Source organism: Larimichthys crocea, chromosome XIII, assembly GCF_000972845.2.
Source record: "Larimichthys crocea isolate SSNF chromosome XIII, L_crocea_2.0, whole genome shotgun sequence".
Classification (NCBI taxonomy): Eukaryota; Metazoa; Chordata; class Actinopteri; family Sciaenidae; genus Larimichthys; species Larimichthys crocea.
In genome coordinates, this window is record NC_040023.1 from 39,464,291 (window position 1) to 39,481,994 (window position 17,704).

At 41.2% G+C, this 17,704-nt stretch overlaps 2 protein-coding genes across 2 annotated transcripts; one reads left to right on the forward strand and one right to left on the reverse strand.

Moving 5' to 3' along the window:
- Positions 1-473: 473 nt before the first annotated feature.
- crtap (cartilage associated protein) lies at positions 474-7,039 on the reverse strand. The gene is made up of 7 exons (XM_010734830.3): positions 6,226-7,039; positions 4,771-4,920; positions 4,091-4,262; positions 3,834-3,962; positions 3,540-3,685; positions 1,444-1,527; positions 474-904 (listed from the first exon to the last, which is right to left on the reverse strand). Exons 1-7 carry the CDS (start codon positions 6,685-6,687, stop codon positions 827-829), a joined length of 1,221 nt encoding a protein of 406 aa, XP_010733132.1. The 5' UTR covers positions 6,688-7,039; the 3' UTR covers positions 474-826.
- A 648-nt stretch (positions 7,040-7,687) lies between these two features.
- Positions 7,688-16,574, forward strand: fkbp9 (FKBP prolyl isomerase 9). The gene is made up of 10 exons (XM_010734831.3): positions 7,688-8,038; positions 8,840-8,985; positions 10,701-10,890; positions 10,985-11,130; positions 12,010-12,199; positions 12,637-12,782; positions 12,887-13,076; positions 13,993-14,138; positions 15,198-15,361; positions 15,498-16,574. Exons 1-10 carry the CDS (start codon positions 7,836-7,838, stop codon positions 15,675-15,677), a joined length of 1,701 nt encoding a protein of 566 aa, XP_010733133.1. The 5' UTR covers positions 7,688-7,835; the 3' UTR covers positions 15,678-16,574.
- The last annotated feature ends 1,130 nt before the right edge of the window (positions 16,575-17,704 follow it).

The following is a 17,704-nucleotide window of genomic DNA, read 5'->3' on the forward strand; positions in this document are numbered from 1 at the left end:
AACAACTCAGTGTTTTCTCTGGATGTCTCTCTGCTCAGCACAGCCCGGGTTTCGTCTAAAGGGCACTGCTTTGCTTGTTCACCCTTTCAGCTCTCTATCTACTTCTTTCTCTTCTGCCGTCCTCTTTTTGTTGGAACAAAAAATTAATCATTTGAGCAGTCTTTCAAGCAAAAATACTAAAAATTCTTCTCTACTCCCGGTTCCTTTGCTTTGATGATTTGCTGCCTTATGTGACAGTAAATTGATATTTTTTGTGTTTCTGGATGTCTGGTTAGGTAGACCAAGTTATTTGGAGAACTGAACTTTCTTTGATCATATTTCACTGTTTACTGACATTTTTAGTTTTGTTTTTTTGGAAAACAATAACCCACAGATGTTGTTAAAGCCCTAAACTAAAGGGATTTTATTCACAACTGGCCACGTCCCTAAAACAAGAAACTGTATAACAGCACTAACAATTACTTGAAAGACCCGATGTTTGGTAAGTTTTATTATCATTTCATTGCAAAAAAATGACCAACTTTGAAAGACAACATACATGATTCACAGTGGAGGAATGAATCCATAAAACAGGTAGTAAAAATATTACTAAATTATTAAATTAATATCTCTATTATCATCTTTGTCTTTAAATCATTTAGCCACTGTGCTGTACGTCCATACCACTCAACTGGATATTTAGTGCACAAAATAGGAAATTAAAAAAATATTCCGGATGTGGATCTGCAGTTAAAAACACAGTGATCAATCAGAGCCTCGTACAAAATCCAAAGATACAAAATGGGGAGTGTTGTTGGAGTGCTGTTTTGTTTTTTTTGTTTGTTTTTCAGGGTTTCGGTGGACCTTCCAATGTGAGGTATTGATCCTCATCCAGGAACTCATCTATAAACTCCATCACCTCCCCCTGTAGACACATACACGGAAAAGGAAAAGGAAAAAAGTGAGGAGGGTCTGTTTTGTTTCAAAATGACATTTTGCACCAAATGAATCAGCATAAATCCTCCCACTCACAGATCTATCTGTAATTTCTCATACCTGGCATTACTAAAGAGCTTACAGCCAAGAACTGAATGGTATTCACCACATACAGCATGTAATCCTGGCTTATGTTGGGTTGCATTGATGGTGAAGGTGCTTGCTTGTGCTGCATCAAAATAACTTGAAATGCCAGTGTCATGCTGCCACCCCATGGCTGTCTGTCATATTGCAGCCTGAAGGACACAGGGCCCACATTGTACTGCAGAGTATCATGTGACCAGAGTGAAGTTATCCAGGGTTTTTCCATAAGTTACACAAGGACAGGGCCTGTGAGAGCCACAAACAACCTAATCCAAAGTCATAACTGATTTCATGCGAGTCATGCAGGACTATTTTAAGGGTAGACTAGAGGGCTCAAAGCTTCCTGGAACTAACAAACCAAAATAAGTAAACACAGGCACACACCTCATCGTCGCTCACCAGACGCTGTTTAGAGAATTCCAACATCTCTAGCTGCATGGTGGTCTGATTGTAGTACCGCAATGCCTCCTGTAGCACACACACAAACACACAGGTAAACAACATGTAATATGTGTGTTATAGTGACCCAAAGACAAAACAGGGAGAGAAGGCCAAATGTTAAATCAGTTCCACATGTAGTTACAGAAATAGTTTCATTAGAAAATTGATACCTCTCTTATATCTGTCCAGTAAATACAAACCTGAAAACAGATTGGCTTAGTTTCGCTTAGCTAAGCACAAAGACAGAAAATGGGGGGGGGGGGTAGGCTCATAACCCCAATAAAACCACAACTTGATGTTTTCACATGGTTTTCCATCGATCCACTTCTGTAAAAGCTTATTCTTCTCATGGTTGCAGAGGGCTGGAGCCCTTCCCAGCTGACATTGGACAGGACGCCAGTTCATCACAAGGCCGACACATAGAGATGCTTACGTTCACACCTATGGGCAATTTAGAATCACCGATCAACCTGCATGTTTTTGGACGCTGTGAAGAAGCTGGACAGAACCCACACAGACATGCGGAGAACATGCCAATTTCACACAGAAAGGCCCCAGCTTACTGGGAGGTTCAAACCAGAAACCTTTTGGTTTGGTTGGTTGCTTGCGCGATCAAACCTTTGCAAATGGTCCAGAATGCCGCAGCGCGACTGGTTTTCAATCAACCTAAAAGGTCACATGTCACCCCACTCTTCAGCAACCTGCTATGGCTGCCTGTAGCTGCCAGAATTAAACACAAAGCTCTGACGCTAGCCTACAAAACCACCTCAGGATCTGCCCCTGCCTATCTCAGCGTCTTACTAAAGGTTCACGTCCCGACCAGGGCATTACGCTCCGCTCATACAAACCGTCTAGTTGTACCCTCGCCTCTCGCAAAGCGAGGTCACTCTAAACTCTTCTCTGTGGTTGTCCCCAAATGGTGGAATTACCTACCAACGGCTACTAGAACAGCAACATCCCTTTCTACCTTTAAAAAACTTCTAAAAACCTTTCTGTTTCGAGAATGCTTCCCTGCCTAACAAAACTAACAAAACTAACAACTATTCTGTGCTCCTTTACACCTTTCTCAGCTTATGTCCTCCTCTGTAAGTCGCTTTGGATAAAAGTGTCTGCTAAATGTAATGTAATGTAATGTAATAATGAATGGCAGGCTTCAGTCAGTTACTTTTGCTTAAAGGACCAGTGTGTAGGATTTAGTGGCATCTAGTGGTGTAGTTGCTGATAGCAAGGGGTAACTACGGTGGTTGCAAAAACATACAAAAAAAGTGCACATCTAAAGCCCGTTTTTAGTTTGTCTGTTCTGGGCTACTGTAGAAACATAGAGCTTCATAAGGCAGACTCGGTGGAAGAAGACCCAAAGACCCACAGTGTCTGTAGATATAAAAGGCTCATTCTAAAGACATACCGGTCCTTATTTTCATGTGATTATACACTGATAAATCACTCAGTTTCTGTCATATTCTGCAAATAACATAGTCTTAACATAAAGACTGGAAACGTTATATCCTGTTCTGTCCAATGGTAACTAAATCTGTCTACCCATTTGTTTAATCTACACAGAAATCAAAGTGCAAAAACAACAAGTGTGGTTTCATGGATGGTTATTTCTATTTTCCTGGTTGGATGCAATGACTTCCTGGAGTTTTGTTGTCACCTTGAGGTAAAGCAACCTACAAATATGAAAGTAGTATCAATCTTCTCATCTAACTATTGCAAAGAAAGAGAGTATGGGTGTTTCCCAAAATGTCAAATTATTCTTTTAGGTGTTTTTAAAGATGAAAAGACTTTTCATATAAAAGAAAATGTTCTACAGGCACTCTTAGGCAAAGAGAAACTACATGTTCTAAATCTTTATTTAGCCAGACATATTGTTAAATTTGAAGCTCATTCAAACTGATAAGCCTGACTAAATAAAGACTTTTAATATAATTCACTTCATTATCCCTGAAAACCATTTTCTCCCTGACACAAACTAAAGACGGGAACTCAGTGTGCTTCAGTGTGGGTGCATAAGGTTAGTAGGCATTAATATGTCTCACTGATCTGGGGAGAAAGTCCTCCTCTGTCAGTCCCCATTCGCTTTTATGGAACTGGTAATAGGCCACATTATTCTTCATAACTTCATCACTGGGGTCAAAGAGCATGTAGCTGGCTGCACACGGTACTGCATTCTTCAGGTCATTCACTGAAAAACAACAATTACAGCACTTCATACAGAGATCTTTCTTCATGGCAGCCATGGCAACTCTAAAGGACAAGAGTGCCCTGGCTTCATGACTACACTTCAAAAAGGTCTAACATGCACATAATGTGGGTCACAACATGCCACTCACATTTGTAATAGGCGAACTGCAGATAGTGGTACATGGTGGCCACAAACTTCTCAACGACGAAACCTCCTACGACAGGTGTCAGGTCATTTTCACACCTCACTTTCCTGTCAAGGACCTCTATGTAGTGATCTGTAGAGGAACAAAATCAAAGCTCTGCACTAGACTGCTTGAAGAGTCAATCAAAATAAAAAAAAGATTAAATTTAGCAATAATAAGAAACAGGAAACAAAACAGAGATGAATCAGGCATGAACTGACCAGCTACGGAAGGGTAGAAGTCTTTAAAGTCTTTCACATCCCTGGGGCCCTCAGACGCAGCCAGACACTCATCGTAGACCTTAAAGAAGTCCCGCAGAGCCAGCTCCATGTCTGACACCGAGGTACGGAAGTTTTCTCCGTTATATGCCCGCACTGCACGCACAAATAATGTCTGCAATAGCAAACACACAGTAATCCTCAATAATTATCAGTCAGTCAGTTAACATTCATTTTGGGCATTAGAACGTGGTTAAAAATGACTTGCTTACTAAGTCAATTAAATGATCTGTTCAAGTTTGTTTGTCATGCCGCTGAATAATATAAAAACATATCAATTTTTTATGGTGGTCATAAAAACCTTTATTTTAATGTGACTACTACAGTCCTGTCAAGGTCCACTGAAGGTCCCCAGGCCCTATTTTTGGAAAACACTAGTGTCTATGAATAAATCTTCCCATGATGTGGCTAGCTTGGCTGGTTCACCGCAGGCAGCGACCACATCAGCACACCCACAGAGCCTATAATAGGATGGTTTGTGTGTGTGTGTATGTGTGTGTGTGTGTGTGTGTATGTTCACAAAGACATGTGGGGATGGGTGTGACTCCTGCATACACACAGCCTCTTCATGCTAACTTCTCACTGTACATCTATGGGTGTAAACTATGTGTGTGTGTGTGTACCTCGTAAGATTTGGTCTCCAGGTCTTTGAGGTGTTCCTCGGCCCCAGGCAAACTCTTGTAGTACGCCATGTTCCTCTGCATCATCTCATCATCTGGGTGTTTGAGCAGGAAGGTGTGGGCAGCAGACACCGCCTTGGCCAGGTTATCAGACTAGAAGAAACAACACAAACACATGTTGTAAACAGCTTATTTTTGTGCTCAGCAAAGGAAAACATTAACTGATAATCACCAATAAATAAGTCCTGAATAACTGAAGTAAATTAATATCGGTCACTTATTTCTACGTAACTAATCAGTGTTTATTTTTACCTTATCATTAAGTGTCAACCTAACAATTTTATACTTTCTCATGTCAGAGATCCAAGAAGAAAAGACACAAGTGGTTGGTTCAAATTTTATACTACTGAAGACCCATATTAAGAGTCCTACTGTTTCATATCGCTGTATGTATTGTGCCATTATCTGTAGAGTGATATTATAATAAGAGTAAACTCTAACTTTAACTCTATCTGAAGAACTCTAGAACCCACACTCTTTTAAAACCATTACCTTAGACAAGTCATGTAATCCCTACGTTATATATAGGTGATAAATTAAAGGCAAGAACAACATAAAGTGTCCTAGTAAGGGTATTAGGGTGTTTAATCTCAAAAGATGATTCATGTTTCTGTTTTACTTGTAGAAACACGATGAAGACTAAACTAATAAAAAAACAAATGTCTTAATGAGATGTGAACATGCCTTCAGGATAGCCCTTCACAAGAATTCACAAGTCTGTAACTTTACAAAAGAGGTAAACACCTTTCTACCAAAAGACATTTCCTCATTTAGTGTTTTGCTGGTGGTGTTGGTGAGGAAAGCTTTTCAACATCTAAAATCTCCTATAGATGTCAAATACATCTTTTTTTTACAGCAGTCATTATGACAGGAAATAGTAGGGTCAACAGAGGTGTTGCCAATGATACTAATTAAGGTTCAGTTCCATTTAGTGCAGCAGCAGAGACTTCCCGGTGAGTCAACATGCACCACAGCAGCACCCTGACTGGAACGGAACCTTAATTAGTATCATTGGTAATACCTGTGTTAACCCTACTGTTTCCTGTGAAAAGGGGTCTGCCGGGTGACATCTGATGGCTGAAGACCAATTCAAATCAGTCAGTGAACCCTGATGCCCTGCTGATCTTCATCCTAAAGGACACGAACACGCACAGGTGAAAGTTCAGGACCCCCCCTCTTCCAGAACAGCCCTGTGCATCCGTGGCACGTATATGACGTCAGAACGTATTTCAGGACGTTGAAGTATAAACTGTGGATGCACTGACCATCACCTTATATTGATAATTATAAAGTTAAAGGAAACAGGTAAACACCTCTAGGTTCGACTCTGATGGGTGATCTGGAGCAGCACCTTGACCCCCATGATGACCCCCCCACATAATTCACATATTTGCTTACTTTGAAGTAGGCGTACTGCAGGTATTTGTACGGCTCTCTCCTCTCAAACTCATCTATGGTGTCCCGGCTGGGCATGGTCTGCCTGAATGCGGGCAGCCCCTGTTTGCAGCGCTTCAGGCACTGCGCCCTCTTCATCACGTTACCAAACGCCCGCAGCTCTGGAAACTCCGCAAACTTCTCCTCGTCGTCCAGCCTCACGGAGCTGCAGTTGAGGTTGCAGAAGGCCTCGCTGTCCCGCAGCAGCCGGTACAGCCGCAGAGACACCTCCATGTACTCCACCGTGTCTTTCCACTTCTCCCCAGTGTACTGATCCAGTGCGTATTTGTAAGCGGACTCCAGGGGCATGAGCTCATTCCTTGGGAAACTCCTGAAGCTGTATTTTTCATACTGAGAGTTCACACCAGAGGCAAAAAATGCGATTAATAGCGCAGAGAAGAGTTGGGAAGAGGTGGAGGGTGCCATTTTTAAAAGTTTGGTTAATGGTGGAGGGGCTGGCTGGCTGGTTGGCTGGGATGATCCAAGGGCTGTCGGTGTGCGTGGGTCTGTAAGGACCGCCTCAAGTTCCACCACGTATCCGGACAAAGCGTCCCCTCCCCCGGGCACAGAACTGGAGCAGACGGCTCAGGCGGGTGGGGGCTGCTGGAGCTGCTCCTCCCACCAAATCACAAAAGTTTACCCATATACAGTCCATGTAAAAACCTGACAGAGTATAACTTATCATCAGACCTGAAGGAGAAATACCTCTACTTTTAAAATAAGATGTGATTTATTTTTATTTATTTATTTTATTTGAGGATTACTGAGCTTTTGATTCTATAAAACACTTCTTTTTGAAGTTATAAGTCGTTTCCTGTCTTTCTCTAATTAAACCCCTGCTGAGAGTGGACTGTCCCTCCCCCTCCCACTGCCACGTAGAGACATTCCTCCCTGGTCTGCCTCCCCTCTCCAAAAGTCCTGAACCCAACACAACAGAATGATTGCACAACATCATCGAAGAGCAAACTTTAAGTGTCCCACACTTTGTTAAAATAGGACTGCAGTCCAGAGGCGTATCCAGATGTGTGCATAAATGTGAATCAAATGGCTCCAGAGGGGGATGTGCCTGCAGCTGTGTGAGACCCTTACGTTACCACGTTGACACATCTCAGAGGGTGCACTGCGCAGGAGCAATACGTGGTGCCCCAAACTATCCCATTCAATCCCAGAGTGAGTCAAGACAGCAAAAAAAAAAGGATCAGGGTGAGAAAGAGGGAAGTTGGACTGCAGTTTCAAAATAAAAGCACGAAAGTCTGTGTCAGCCTTCTCTGTATTTATTTCTATCACACGCAGACTTTGGAGCACACGCTTGCATCCTCTTTTATTTGAGTTTTAAGAATAAAACATCGCATTTAGGTCATCATTTGAGGTTTTAGCTTCAAAGTTTCACCGGATGTTGTGCGTTTTCTATCTGCCTTGACACGTGATCATTCCTGTGATGGGACCGGGGGCAGGACTTCTGTCCAAGTCGGAGTAGAGGAAACCAAAGTATCAGAGATCAGGGAGGCAGCGCATACTCATACAGGCCGTAGCCACTGTTATCTCCATCGGCTGAGGATTTGTCGTTAGTGAAAATGACCCAGTTCGTGCAGGGCATGTTATATTTATCGGTTCTGGTGGCCTTCGCCGCCTGCAACGCTCCTCCGGTACCGTTAGACGACATCCTCATTGAGAAAACTTTCGTGCCAGAGCAGTGTGTGCGCGCAGTCAAAGTAGGGGATTATGTCAGGTATCATTATATCGGCACCTTTCCGGACGGCAAAAAGTTCGACTCCAGGTGAGTATCAGTGAGCAAACAGTGAGTTTCTTCTCACATTAGTTTCATCGTGCAGAGCAGACCGGCTGCACCGTGCGGACTGCGTGCGCGATGCGTAAAAGTGCGCGTTTAGTGGTTCGTCCCTGTTAGCCACGCAGGCAGGCAGGCTGACTGAGCTCTGGATTCATACATGCTTAATCCAAAGGCTCAAAAACCTTTTCAAATCAACGACCTCCACAGGGACCCCGGGAGGGAGAGTTTAACCATAAGGTTAAACTTTATGGATTAATATTAGTTTACTTGATCACAGTGGATTCATTTAAACCTGTGGACCAAGTCCTTAAAGACTTATAAAACCTGCTTCCAGGACCACTTTGGGACCCACTGACATAGTCACAGTCATAAAATAGTAACAGTGGATCAGTGATTACCTACCTAGGGTCCCCAGACCCCTGAGGGCCCCAAATGCCCCAGATTCATTGAGTGTCACACACCTGTGTCACTGTGATCTTTAAGTCACTGCACATTTATCTCCTTTAAAGTCATAAAGTTGTGCAGAGGGGCCTTGTGCTCACATCTATTCCGAGATAAAGTCGAGTTTTATACATTTTAATCAGGTCATGTTTACCTGCATGATAGATCTGTAGAAATGACACGGCTGACTTTCTGCACGACTTTACTCCAAAAGTACAATTTGCATGAGATCTTGGCCATTTTGACAAATCTGAACTCTGAACTCCAGTGTGACACCATGTTAAAGTTTATTTTCTGAATGAGCTGTCAAAGCAAGAAGAAGTTTAACCGTGTCCTGATCTGTTTCAGCTATGACCGTGGCAGCACCTACAACGTGTTTGTTGGCAAAAAGCAGCTGATCGAAGGGATGGACAAAGCTCTGGTGGGAATGTGTGTCAACGAGAGGAGTCTGGTGAAGATCCCCCCTCACCTCGCCTACGGAAGTCGGGGATATGGTGTGTTTTAAACTTCCTGTCATATTAGTGTCGCATCATGGCTGAATCAGGACAGTATCTAACACGTTCTCCATGAAGTTTGAGAGTCATTGTAAATACGCAGATGAGTGAACACACAGCCGGCACTGCTTACTATAACAATGAGGGAATTTGGTCAGACATTGGCAAGAGCATAAAGGAAAAAAAATTACAGGCTTCCTACAGAAAGCACTGTAGTGTGTTGTACTAGAGTCTAGCAAAGCAGAGAGGAAGTGGGCTGCTCCCAGGCGCCCATGTTGAATGATGTCAGAGGAACATCACAGACCAGGAAGCTGCACTGGATCAAGACTTTCAGCTGTTAGTTACTACACTGCAGAGGCTAGAGCATCAGCAGCAGGCAGATAAACTTTATTGATCCTAATGAGTAGATGATAAATAAAGAGTGTTTCTGTGTCAGAAAATGTTTGAGAGAAGAAAAATCTGTTTACACCTAGAGGCCCGTGCTTCAGGGTATGTGTGTGTATGTGTGTGTGTGTGTGTGCCTTGAAATAGTTAGATAATGGGAGAGAGAGGAGGCATGTGTGGACAGGTAAGAGCTGAGGCTGCCGTCCTCTACCGCCAGTCTGTATTAGAGGGAACATCAGAGAGAAAGAAGAAAACACAGAAGAGATATTTTGTAGGAGATAGACCGAGATTTAAACCGGAAAGAGACCTGCCACCTCACCAAGATTTAATGGCTGCCACCCACACAGTCCTTGCACCCCTCCTCCACCCTCTTCCAGTCCCATCTCCTTTACTCCACCTTCTTCTCCTTAATATGTCAAACTCTTTGAAAGGCAACATGCATTCAAGGGCAACACCGAGGGACAGCTACCTTTTATTTGTAGAAATAGTAAGCGAGTAATAAGTGACTCATGCTCCAAAATGAGTGTTGTTGAGGGCAGATTTAACTGGACAGACAGCTAGAACTGAGGACACCACAGTCATGTCCTATTTCTGGAAATCTGGGGGGTTTATTGACATGAGGAGGAGTTTACTTTGTACACACTCATTACTCGGGCTGCAACTAACAAATCGATCAGTCTGCATATTATGTTTTCAATTAATCATTTGGTATGAAGCATCACCAAATGGTGAAAAATTACCATCACAATTTTCTAGAACCCAACTAATGTTGTACCATCTCTTGTTTTAGTCCAAAATCAGTTTACTATAATGTCAAGACAAGAAAAAGCAGCAATTTGACACATTCAATGTAATAAATCAGTTGTCAAGATAGCTGCAGATTCATTTTCTGTGGCTTATTATGTATGCATGTTTGGTATTTTAAGGCTATTTTTGTCTCAAATCATCTTGTGGAAATGTGCTTTTTATGAGGTAAACATATAATTTCATAGTTTAATGAATAAATAAAAATCCCTTAAGTGGATCAGGTTCTGTTTTGGGGAAATTTTAATTAAGTATTTAAAATCCTGGCTACAGTTTATATTCAGTTTTTAAGTGTTGTCACACAGTACTGGAACATATTTGGCATTTTGCTTAAAAAATGACCAAACGAATAGTTGATTATCAATAAAGTTGATATTATTCTCTGTCGATTCTCTACAGCTCTACAGGACAATAAACCATAATATATAGAATTAATGTCAGTATGAACCCCTGACTGACCCAAATTCAACCATAATAAACAATCAGTCAACAACTATGTACACTGACACACTTTTCTCTCCTCTCAGGTGACATCATCCCTCCTGAGTCCATCCTTCACTTTGACGTCCTGCTGCTCGATGTGTGGAACCCAGAGGACGGCGTCCAGATCAACACCTACCACACACCAACAGTCTGCTCCAGAAAGGTGGAGGTGTCTGACTTTGTTCGTTACCACTATAACGGCACCCTGCTGGATGGGACGCTCTTTGATTCCAGGTTTGTTGTGTATAAGATCTCACTGATACACAGACAATCGCACCAAAACACACCCACACACTAATGTAACCTCTCTCATCCATCCATCCTGTAGCCACACCCGCATGCGAACCTATGACACTTACGTTGGGATTGGGTGGCTGATCGCTGGTATGGATCAGGGACTTCTGGGAATGTGTGTTGGAGAGAGACGCATCGTCACTATGCCACCATCACTTGGATATGGAGAGAATGGAGACGGTGCGTATGAACATATCTTCTGTTATTATTTGATTCCCTGAATCTGATTATTAAAAGCTTTATCATTAATAAGAGATTGATAATTACAGAAACAGGTGCTGTAGTTGCACGCTTGAATCATAAGGTGGCAGCATATCCCACACACATGTTGAACTATACATCTCATGTACCCTCTCAGTCTTATCCCAAACCATAACCCTGATCACTTTATTTGCAAAAACTGCAACATTTCACATATTTTATCTTACAAATATAGTTTTTAGGATGCTGTCATTTTCCAGCCAAACGCACTTTCGCTTTTCTAACTTGAGTGACAGGTCATTTAAATCCAATTTGCAGCTTGCTCACAAGATACTGACTAATAACAGCAATCAAATCAGGAAGAAGTTTCCGGTTTATACTCCCTCAGCACACATTAAAGCTTGTGATATTGTTGTGTAGCCTCTTTAAAGGAACAGTCCAACATTTTGGAAAATTTGCTTATTTGCTTTCTAGCTGCAAGTTTCCCCCTCACTTCCAGTATAGTCATATTTACTGTATAGACCTAAAGAGTGGCATTGATCTTTTAATCTAACTCTATCCTGTATACAACACACCTTATTATTATGGTGGTGTGCTTTTAATGCCTTTTATTAGTAGTGACAGCTGAAGATAGACAGAACGCTGGAGAGAGACAGAGGTGTCATGGTTTAGTTCAAGAAAGTGAACCCAAACACACAAAATGCAACGAAGAATCCAGGCAAAAGTAAACTAAGTCCAACAATCCAAGATAAGTCAGATTAACAGAAATCCAACAAACAAAGTACAGAATTGAGAAAGACACTCAGCAGGAAAACAGAGGGGGGAAAAAACAAAACCTTTTTCTTTTTCTCTCTCTAGGCAGCGACATCCCAGGACAGGCCTCCTTGGTGTTTGATGTCGTACTGCTGGACCTCCACAACCCCAGAGACCGGATCACAGTGACTAATCAGGAGATACCTGAGCCCTGCACAAGGAAGAGCGAGGCTGGAGACTTTGTACGCTACCACTACAACGGCAGCCTCCTCGATGGAACATTTTTTGATTCCAGGTGTGTGTCAGTGTTTAATATTCAAAGAGTAAATCTTTGGATTAAGGATAGAAATGAATGTTTGATGTCTGTGGCCTCAAGGTGGCGGCATCTGTCTGTGCACTGAAGGGTATAAAGAGATGAGGCGAAACTTAAAAAGCACTATTGAAAACTTCAGGAAGTTAAATGAACAATTCTGTACGTTCTCACATCTCCTCATAAGTCTTTGATATTCTAGATTTCTAGCACATGGTATGTTTGTCAAAGCAAATGTGTCCTCTGTCTGTGGTGGACTTCCTTAAATGTCTTTCAAAGCCAGCAAAACAAACACAGATAAATAAAATCTTGTGCAATCCTCCAGCCCTTACCCTGTCTGGAACATTACCCAGTCTTTCAAACACAATGTCACATCCTGACATTACACTATTTTATATTCTGTTATATTTTATGTCTTGCAGCTACTCTCGTAATCGTACCTATGACACCTATGTGGGTCAGGGCTACGTGATTTCTGGCATGGATGAGGGTCTGATCGGAGTTTGCGTCGGAGAGAAACGCACCATCACCATCCCCCCACATCTCGCCTATGGAGAGGAGGGCACAGGTGTGTGTGTAATGCTTAGATACTCTAATTTAATCACAAGATTAATAATCATACTCCTTTTGTGTGCAGCTTCTTTTTAATTTTTCCCTCACCCTGTCTCTCAGGCTCTAAGATCCCTGGCTCAGCTGTGCTGGTGTTTGACGTTCACATCATCGACTTCCACAATCCATCAGACAACACTGAGGTCGTCGTCACTCACAAGCCGGAGGAGTGTGATAAGCAAACTAAGAAGGGAGACTTTGTCAAATATCACTACAATGCCAGTCTGATGGATGGCACGTCCATCGACTCCACGTGAGTAGAGTAGAGTAGAGTAGAGTAGTAGAGATAGAGAGAGAGAGAAAAAGACAAAGCTTGGTTTGAATCCTACTACTACAATAGTTCTGAAGTTAAGGTGTTCTTGAAGGATTAGCTTTATTTTTATTCATAAAAAAGGTTTTATTATGTGTATTATGTTGTGTTGTGTTGTGCTGATCCTGCAATGTCCAAACAACTTTTGTTGTCATGACACATTTAACTTAACCTTTTATAAGGGGAAGGGGATTAAGACAGAGTTCATCTGCAGACGTTGTGCAATCCAGACTAAATCACTAATAACAGCAGAGTAACGGTCATATAAAGACGAAATTAACATAGCACTTGTTGTTTGCAACCACTCTTTCAAGTATACCTTAGCATAAGTGTAAGAATTTATGCACTTTGTTAAACAACACATCACACTTTAGTGTCGTAATCTGTAAAATATAAATCTCTAGTAATTCTAGTTTTATGTTATTTTCTCTTCATGTAACTATATAAATCTATCATAGTCTACTGATTTTCTTATTTCCCCTGATTAGTGCAACATGCAGCCCAGACTGGTATGAGTCAAAAGTTGAGTTAAAGATAAGCTAAACCTTCTTGGCTGCCTTGACTGTCCTTGATACCGGTTTCACTTTTCAAAGATATTTAATTATCTGGATTCAGACCAAGCTTTGGCACCTCACCAACGGAACAACTTGATAAAAGGCAGACATGCCATAAATTCTCTGACCTTCTGCTACAAATTATTATTAAAATCATTTTAAAAAAACAACTGCTGTAGCTCTGCAAACAGAAAAACTGTTAAACGACTGTAAAACTTAATAATATGTGTGCTTGCTTAAGAATAATAATGACATTTGTGTTATTTTTGTATTTCTCTGTTTCACTCTGACTCGATCTGTTTCAGGTATAATTATGGAAAGACGTACAACATCGTCCTTGGAGCCAACCAGGTCGTCCCGGGGATGGAAGAGGGGCTGATGGAAATGTGTGTGGGAGAGAAAAGACACGTTATTATTCCTCCACACCTGGGCTATGGAGAAAGAGGAGTCAGTAAGTTTAACACAAGCACACATGCACATACATGATTTAGTTCAGTAATGACGAGAACATGTCTGGCCTGGTGGTTTCGGATGCATGAAGCTGTGAGTGTGGTCTTTCTATCAAGGTCCTAAAATAAGTTATTAAATCAAGAAGACTGCTGTAGATATCTCTACCAAGGATGTACAATCTTCTACAGAGATAATGTTTCGTCTTCATCAGCCTACACAGGCTGACACACATATGTAATACACAGTTAATCCTGAAACAATAACAAAAATGTTTTTTAAGTCTGGAGTGTAGGAGTCTTCTGATATCTAACTTTTCCATAAACAAAAACTTTGAAGGCTAAATTATGAAGGCTCAGTGGAAACAGCACAAAGACCAACAAGTTAAAGTAGAAGTTCACATTTACACTGTTGAAGGAAACTGTGTTATTGTGTGTAAATGCATAACCTAAAGTATTAAATGTAATCAAATATATCACATTACTACAGAAATGCTAATTTGTTGATTAAATAAAAGATAAATCTTGTTCGAGAGAGAGGACTCAAACTGCATGAAAAGATTTTTGAATAAGAAACAAACACATGTCATGGATGCAGTTGCCTGAACAAAACATACTTCAATGCACCACTCTCACATCTCTACAGCCATCAGCCAGTTTGCTTAGTACAAAGACTGGAAAGTGGAGGTGAGATCGAGCCTAACAAAATCCACTTACAGCCCCTCTATTCACAAAAAAACATGTTATCGCTCATTTAACACGAAAACCCAAGCGTGAAAACCACATGTTTTGGTGTTGGACTTCCTGGAGTCTTCACTTGCCAGACAACCAGTACACACAGCCAAGCCAGCTGTTTCCAGTATGTCTGTATGCAAAGCTATGTATTATCGTTGTTGTTATGGTAATGCATTTATACAATAGCTTAAAAAAATTCCATTACAAATTCTAGATTTGGACCAAAAATGACTCAATCCTTGGCCCAAGTTTAATTGAACTGTGTGTGTGTTTGTGTGTGTGTGTGTGTGTGTGTGTGTGTGTGTGTGTGTGTGTGTGTGTGTGTGTAGCTGGTGAAGTTCCCGGGAGCGCTGTGCTGGTGTTTGACATCGAGCTGATAGAGATGGAGGAAGGACTTCCAGAAGGCTACATGTTCATCTGGAACGACGATGTGTCACCTGACCTTTTCGCTGAGATGGACAAAGACGACGACAAGCAGGTGGAGCCCTCTGAGGTACGTGATAACCTGCTGTTACTGTCATATTGCATATATTGTGTAAATATAACAACTTTCACACACATGAGAATTTATTACCCTTTTTGCTACAGTCCTTAATTTAACCTCTTCCGTCCCTCCTTTGCTTCCACAGTTTACTGACTACATCCTGCGTCAGGTGAATGAGGGTAAAGGCCGCCTGGCTCCTGGCTTCGATCCCTATCGCATCATTGACAACATGTTCTCCAACCAGGATCGTGACGGAGACGGAAAGATCACAGAGGCAGAGTTCAAACTTAAAGCAGATGAATCTGCCACTCATGACGAACTATGACGGGACTGAGTGAAAAACTCAGATCAGGGTCTATGCTGAAGGGTCAGACAGTGGGGGGTTATAATTCAAATGTGGGTGGTAGAGTAGAAAAAGATGGAGTTGTATGTGTGAAGAAAGCAAGTGTGGAGTGAGGAATGTGCTGAGAGTTTTTTTATTTTTTATTTTGAAGACTTATATGATGGTCAGAGGGCGTCCTGTCCTCAAAGAGCCAAATGAGTCTGAGAAGAAAGAGAGAACATTTAGGAATGAGAGCTAAATATTGGAAAGAAATTTGAGGACTTTAATGACAGTGAATGACTTTTTTTTTTTTACCTCTTCCCCGATCAAGTTCTTGTCTTGTTTTATGTGATGTTTTTGTTTTATTTTGAAGGGTACAAAAGCACTCCAACAAACCAAGGCCTCACTCCACAGTATCTACATTCAACACTCTTTCCTGACTTTTATTGTTGTTAGCATTTTGTGATGGTGCGTGAAACTTTGTCTTCCAGGAGCAATGAGTTTTATTTACATAGTTTACACCTTCCACATGTTTATACGTCAGGATGCCTTCTGTGTTTTCTGCTGTTCAGATCATCCAAAAATGACACTGAAAAGTCCCAAGAATTTACAGTCTTTCAGTCTCTTTTGGTCAACTAGTTCATCGTACACCGCTTGTTTTTGTCTTCATTCCAGTGTCAACACCTTACTGTGTGTGCATGTGTGTGTGTGTGTGTGTGTGTGTGTGTGTGTGTGTAAGAGAGAGAGAGAGAGAGAGAGAGAGAGAGTGTGTGTGTGACACAAAGAGAGAAAAAATGTAAATGTTGTTTTTGTTTTATGTTTTCATTCAGAAGAATACTGAGGCTTGTTGGCGACAATGTCAACACAAATTTTGATTAAATGACCTGACCTAAATACATGTGATTGATCGTCTGTTTGCTTTAGATACTTTTTAACTTTACTTTTATCAAATTTACTTAAATACTCCACTGATTTAGCATTCCGATAACCTTGTCAGACTCGTGATGGACAGTTAAGAAGAGGATCAAATTGATGCAGGGTGAGGGGTAGTAAAATCATAAATCTGGTGAAGAGCTATGGAAGTTTCAAAAGGTCCAAACAGAGCCCATAGCTACAGTGATGGTGAAGAGTTACAGAAGTCTTGAAAGTCGAAAAAAGACTCAAAGAGTCAAAAAGAATTCTCAGTGTTTCAGCAATAGTTTATTCTTTTGCAAAAAAAAATAAATCTGAGTTGTCTCCGGACCCGAATAGAGGACGAAGAAGCTCACCCTTTTTTATAGTCCAGCTCGTCCCTACACCCACGCTACGCCAGCTCTTAGAAATAATGGTGTCAGCAGTTTTTACTTCCTACAGGTTCTTCCATATTTGAAATTTTCTAATCACCATTTTATGCACCAGACACCATGTTAGTTCATTCCATAATTTCCATCCTCAGAGGGGGATTTCCAATCTCGTTTATACTGTTATCAGTGCCATAGGGCCTGATTTCATACGCCTCAGCGCCTCAGGGCTTCAGTTCAAGGCCCTTTCCCTTTTGCTTCAAAGTCTGATGCTGTTACTTTGGCCGAGAGATCTTTTAAGGGGAGTTTAGTTTATGTTTTTTTTTTTTTTTTTTTACAAGCAATGCTGATGATTCGTGACAGTGTAATTTAACTAAAACTAAACATATATGAATAGAATGGGGCATATTCATTTCTAATGTATTCCTATATATTTTATAGCACACTATATGGTTTGTAGCACACTTGATATATTGTATCCAGTGGTTAAATTGGCTTTTGTAAGCCAAACATTTAGATTTACCTCGCACCATCCACCCCACCATTAATACATATTTTATCAATTTATAACCTACTTATTTATATCTCACATCAATTCACATATTGGTAATTTATTTAGCCTACATTTCACCATCAAAAACGTATTCACAATATACACCATCAATTCACATATTAACAATATTTATTCACATAAATTCACATAGTTTGGACCAAAAGGTGATCTGTTACTTATCTTTGGGCCTCCTGAAC